The sequence below is a fragment of the Apteryx rowi genome, unplaced genomic scaffold (genome assembly GCF_003343035.1).
Source record: "Apteryx rowi isolate R43461 unplaced genomic scaffold, aptRow1 scaffold_1113, whole genome shotgun sequence".
Classification (NCBI taxonomy): Eukaryota; Metazoa; Chordata; class Aves; order Apterygiformes; family Apterygidae; genus Apteryx; species Apteryx rowi.
The window spans coordinates 10,682-16,580 of NW_020447324.1; the positions used below are offsets into that span (position 1 = coordinate 10,682).

At 70.4% G+C, this 5,899-nt stretch overlaps 1 protein-coding gene across 1 annotated transcript in view; it reads right to left on the reverse strand.

Annotated features, from left to right (window-relative positions):
• Positions 1-4,656, reverse strand: part of LOC112971693 (poliovirus receptor homolog) — a 6,170-nt gene extending 1,514 nt beyond the window's left edge. The window contains exons 1-4 of the mRNA XM_026077336.1: positions 3,864-4,656; positions 3,012-3,305; positions 2,656-2,773; positions 1,925-2,095 (exon numbers count right to left, since the gene is read on the reverse strand). Coding sequence (XP_025933121.1) covers positions 1,925-2,095; positions 2,656-2,773; positions 3,012-3,305; positions 3,864-4,656 — 1,376 coding nt within the window. The remainder of the gene's footprint in view (positions 1-1,924; positions 2,096-2,655; positions 2,774-3,011; positions 3,306-3,863) is intronic.
• Between the last annotated feature and the right edge of the window lie 1,243 nt (positions 4,657-5,899).

A 5,899-nucleotide genomic window follows, 5' to 3' on the forward strand; every position in this document is an offset into this window, starting at 1 on the left:
CCCAGATGCCTGGGCCCCCCCAGATGTGGACCCAGACGCCTGGGCCCCCACAGACCCAGACCTGGACCCAGACACCTGGGCCCCCCTGGACGCCTGGGTCTCCCTGGACCTGGACCTGGACCCGGATGCCTGGGCCCGCCCTGTTTGCTCCAGTGCCGGGTGGAGGCAGGGGGGCTGCCCGGACACCTGGGCCCAGGGGCAGCAGGGCTGGGCCGATGCCAGGAGAGGCCTGAGTCACCCCCACGCCCAGGGAGCGGGCCCAGGCGTCCGGGAACCCCCGGCGCTGACTCAGAGGCCGAAACCATCGCGGGCCGGAATCGGCCATGGCGGGAGCAGAGTTCAGCGCCGGGACATGCGCGAGCCACCGCCACCTGTGCGTCGCATGACCGCGTGCACTGCATGACCCCGCGCCATCACATGACCCCGTGTGTTGCACAGCCAGACACCGTCGCGCGACCCTGTGCATCACACAACCCCACGCATTGCACAACCCCATGCGTTGCACGACCAGACCCCATTACACAACCCCGTGCATCGCACAGCCCCACGCATCACATGACCCCATSCATCGCACGACCCTATGTGTCGCATGACCAGACACTTGCACAACCCCGTGCAATGCACGACCAGGCACCATTGCACAACCCTGTGCCATTGCACGACCCTATGCATTGCACAACTAGGCACTGTTGCATGGCACCGTCGCACAACTCCATGTGTTGCATGACCGCGCACTGTTGCACAACCCCGTGCATTGCATGAGCAGACACCATCTCATGACCCCATAGCACAATTCTATGTGTTGCACGACCATGCACTATCATACAACCGCGAGCGTTGCACAATCCCATGCATTGCACGACCCCACACCATTGCACAACCATGTGCCATTGCACGACCACACATCATCGCACAGCATTCCGGGACCAACCTCCCCCTGGTGCCATGTGCCAGCCCCGGCCCCACGGCTGCCCCCAGCCCCCCGATGGGGCAGAGCCCGCAGCATGGGGGGAATCACTTTATTCAGCACCCGGTGGCAGCAGTGACTGACCTGATACAGACATAACCCCCTCCCCAGGTACAGCGTGGGGTCGGTGCCCCATGGGATCCCCCAGTGCCAGAAGCCCTAACTGCCACCCCTCCTCTGCGCCCCACGGGGACCTGAGGACATGGGGACCCCGAGCGCRACATGCCGAGGCACCGGAGATGTCCCGGGGGCACTGTGTCCCTGCCAGGTCCCTGCTGCATCCCCAGGTCCTTGCATGGGGTCCTCGTGCCACATCCCCGCCATGTCCCCGTGTCCCTGCCATGTCCCCACCACGTCCCCACACTCAGACATAGACACTGTGCGGGAGACAAGGGAGCTGTCGCCCTGCGACTCCATGTCATCCCTGCAGCCGCCGGAGGCCCCGCGGGGGCCCAGCTGCAGCATCTGCCCCCCTGCACCCACCCGCTCTTCCTCCTCCTCCTCCTCCTGCCGCCGTGGGGGGGGGGAACGGTGCCGGTGGGGGGGAGGACAGCGGGACCCACTCAGCGCCACCGACTCCCCTGTGACGCGGATCCCCCCTCATGCACCGTGGCCCCCCTGCACGCTGGGTCCGGCCCCCCTCCACGGCACCTCCTGCCCCGCCGCCCCCCAGCACGACGGGTCCTGGCCTGCGCCCCACGCAGGTGCCCCCCCCCGTGCACAATGGAGCCCACGTGCATCCCAGCTCTGTGCATGACAGATCCTGCATGTCCCTGCTCCGTGCACACCAGATCCCATGAGTCCCCGCTCTGTGCACGCCGGATCCCACGTGCATCCCAGCTCCATGCACACCGTCTCCCGCACAWCCCCACTCCATGCATGCCAGATCCCCCATGCATCCCCACTCCAGGCATGCCGGCTCCCGTGCATCCTGGCCCTGTGCATGCCAGATCCCACCCTGCCTGCCGCCGGCACTCACCAAGCACAAGGACGGGCTGGCGGGCGGCAGCGCTGCCCAGCGCGTTGGACACGCGGCAGATGAAGGTGGTGTTGGCCAGCAGATCCACCGTGTGCACCAGCAGCTGGTTGCCCTGCGCCTCCGCCGAGGGCGGCAGCGGCCCCGTCGACCTGCGGGGGCTGTCAGTGGGCCCAGGAGTCCCCGCCACGCCCCCCGCCCCCCCAGGGCTCCGCAGCATTGCACACGCTGGTGTGTGCTCGTGAGCACGCGCTCGTGCAGGGGGATTGGAAATGAGGGAGCCGCTTTCCCCAGGGCTCTGCAGGGCTGCATGTGCGTGCGCACACGCTGGTGCAGGGGGGTGGAAACGAGGGAGCCGCTTTCCCCAGGGCTCTGCAGCGTTGCACACGCCGGTGCATGCTCATGTGCACGTGCTTGTGCAGGGGGATTGGAAACAAGGGAGCTGCTTTCCCCAGGGCTCCGCAGCGTTGCACACACTGGTGCACGCTCGTGCGCATGCGCTCGTGCACGAGACAGGATCAGAAAGGGTCCCCGTCCCCCAGGACGCTGGTGGCCCCGCGTTGCTCGCGCTTGTGCCCCTGCTGCCGCCCGGGGCTCCTGCGGTGCTGGATGGGACTGGCCGGGCTGGTGAAACCAGTCCGGCCCCACCAGGAACCCGTCGGGCACCATTCCGGGGCCACTGGCCCAGGCGTCTGGGCGCGGCAGCACTCACGTGCTCCAGGTGAAGGTGGTGGGCGCCGGGTTGGCAGTGGCGTTGCACTGCAGCGCTGCCCCACGCCGCTGCAGGTACCAGTTGTGGTCGTAGCCACTGATGAAGGCCACGGGGGGGTCTGCAGGGCCGGTAGAGCGTCACCCCCCGCAGGCCCAGGCATCCAGGCCCCCCCCCCCACCAGGCACTGCAGCCCCATGTCCCGTGTGGGGGTCAGGGAGCGCCCAGGCGTCCGGGCCCCTCCTCCGCTTTACAGTCCCAAGTCTCTTCCCCCAGAGCAGGAAGGGCCCAGGTGTCCAGGCCCCGGCTACTCCCCCCCCCACACACCCCTGCATGGGGCCCAGGTGCCTGGCACTCACAGAGCACGGCGAGGGTGACGGGCAGGCGCTGGGGCTGTGGCAGGCTGGGGTGGCTGACGACACAGGCCAGGCGCTGCCCATGCGCCGCCCGCGTGGGCACCGCGCTGAAGCGGCTGGTGACGGTGACGGTGCCGTTGGCGGCCGTCTCGGCTGAGGCCTCCGCCGTCCCCGGCACCGGCGACTCCCAGGAGATGTTGGCGGCCGGGTGGCCGCCGGCAGCCGTGCACGTGGCCACCGGCGTGGGGATGCTGCCAGCAGCCACCTCCTGCGCCGCCGCATGGTTCTGCGGCTTGGCTGGAGGCGCCAGACAGCCATTAGCAGGGCCCCGGCGTCCGGGGGCAATGTCCCCCCCACACCTCCCAACAGGAGAGGGACCCAGGCGTCCGGGCTCACTCCTCCACCCCCCAAGCAGAGGGGCCCAGGCATCTAGGCTCCCCCCCACACAGCAGAGGGGCCCAGGCGCCCGGGGCTCCCCCCAACCCATGGCTGAAGGGCCCAGGCATCCCCCCTCCCGCCCCCCAGTGCCCGGGGCTCCCCCCAGCACCCCATGACTGAGGGGCCAAGGTGTCCCCTCCTGCCCGCCAGTGCCCAGGGCTCCCCCCAGCACCCCATGGCCGAAGGGCCCAGGCATCCCCCCTCCCACCCCCCAGCGCCTGGGGCTCCCCCCAGCACCCCATGACCGAGGGCCCAGGCATCCCCCCTCCTGCCCGCCAGTGCCCAGGGCTCCCCCCAGCACCCCATGGCCAAAGGGCCCAGGCATCCCCCCTCCTGCCCGCCAGTGCCCAGGGCTCCCCTCAGCACCCCATGGCCAAAGGGCCCAGGCGTCCCCCCCCTGCTCCCCCCAGGGCTCACCCAGCACCAGCAGGCGGGTGCTGGCGCCCTGGTTGCCGTCGGGGTAGGTGGCGAACTCGCAGGTGTAGACGCCCTGGTCGGTGAGGCGCAGCGGCCGCAGCAGCAGCGTGGCATCCTGCAGCGAGTGGCCGCGGAAGCGCAGGCGCCCGCCGCCCTCGCCGTCCTCGTCCTCGCCGGGGAAGCTGGGCGCCAGGCGCGGGTGCAGCACGGCGACGTTCCGGCGCCCGCCGCTGCCGCCGGCCCGCACCCACGTCACCTGGCTCACCTTGAGGTGGGGGCCGGCGGCGGCCAGCACGCAGGGCAGCACAGCCTCCTCGCCCACCAGCGCCACCACCTCCTCCCGCACCTGCACCTGCGCCCGCTGCCCGCCGGCCCCTGCGGGGACGAGGCCCCCCGGCGTCAGCGTCAGCAGCAACCGGGGCCCAGGCGTCCGGGGGGCCCAGGCACCCAGCCACCAGGGGCTCCAGGGACCCAGGTGTCCGGGGACACAATGACCAAGGACTCGGGGGGCCCAGGTGTCCAGGAGACCCAACCACCAGGGGCTCTGGGAACCCAATGACCAGGGATCCAGGGCCCAGGCATCCAGGACCCAACAACCAGGAGCTCCAGGGACTCCAAGGACACAGGTGGCCAGGGGGCCCAGGCGTCCAGGGACCCAATGACCAGGGACTCCGGAGACCCAGGCGTCTGGGACCCCCAGGGACTCAACAACCAGGGTCTCCAGGGACCCAGGTGTCCGGGGGCCCAGGCATCCGGGAGACCCAACCACCAGGGACTCTGGGGACCCAGGCATCCGGGAGACCCAATGACCAGGGACTCAGGGGGCCCAGGTGTCTGGGACCCCCAGGGACTCAACAACCAGGGTCTCCAGGGGCCCAGGCATCCGGGGGCCCAGGAGTCCGGGGTGGGCGGCTGCCACGTCGCAGCCCCCCCATCTGCCCGTCTGCAAATCCGCCCCGGCTCTGGTGACGGTGCTCGCTCGGGTGGTGCAGACACACGGACACTCACACAGACACACGGACACACGTGCCAGCGGCAGCAGAGCTGCCCACTCCAGTGCTAATTGYGCTAACGACCCACGCGAGGCCGAGCCCGTGCTTCCCGGGGCCCCCCCGGGCGAGCGTGCGGCCACAAGCATGCAAGGCCTCTGCAAGTGTACAGCACCGAGCATGCACAGCCCATGCGCACCCCGTGTGAGCCCGAGTGCAGCCTCCCGCTAACCAGAAGCGCTGGCAGCGTGGCAGGAATGATGGGTAGCAGCACGGCGGGGGGGCTCGGACGCCTGGACCCCCCCCAGTGCCCGGGGCAGGCGCTTGGCCAGGCCCGTCGGTGCCAGCCGTGGGGGCCCAGGCRTCCGGCCCTGCGGGGGGCCCAGGCGTCCAGGCTGCCCCAGGACAGGGACGAGCGGGGTTGGGGGCGCCCATGTGAGAGGAGGGGGCAGCCGTGCAACGCTTGTGCAATGCTCGTGCAAGTTGTGCAGTGCTCGTGCAATGCTCGTGTGAGCTGGGGGACACCTGTGCAGAGGTCGGGGCCGCCGGAAACGCGCTGGACGCTGGTGCCACGGCCCCAGAACAAAAGGAGCCGCCGCGGGGCCTGGCAGGAGCCTCACACACGGGGCCTCGCACATGCATGTGCTGCACACGGGGGTGTCGTGCACACAGGGTGTCGCACACACATGTGCCGTGCACAAGCCACCTTGCATGGGGAGCAATGCACACACGTGTGCCGCACACAGGGGTGTCACGCACATGCGTGTCCCCCCCTGCCCCGGGGAGCCCCGCAGTCCCCGGGGTTCAGCCAGGCACCCTGGTAGYGGCAGAGGGGGGACGGACGGGCCAGGGGACCCAGAGTCCGGGGGATCCCGAGGGGGGGATCCCGGGGGGGGGGTTCCCGGAGCCCTGTCCTGGGGCTTCCCGGGGGGGATCCCAATCCCGGAGTCCCGGGGGGGTCCCGGATCCTGGGTGTCCCAGAGTAGCTCCCGATCCCGGATCCCGGTGTCCCAGTTTCCTGACCCCGGGGGAGTTCCCGGCCTCCCG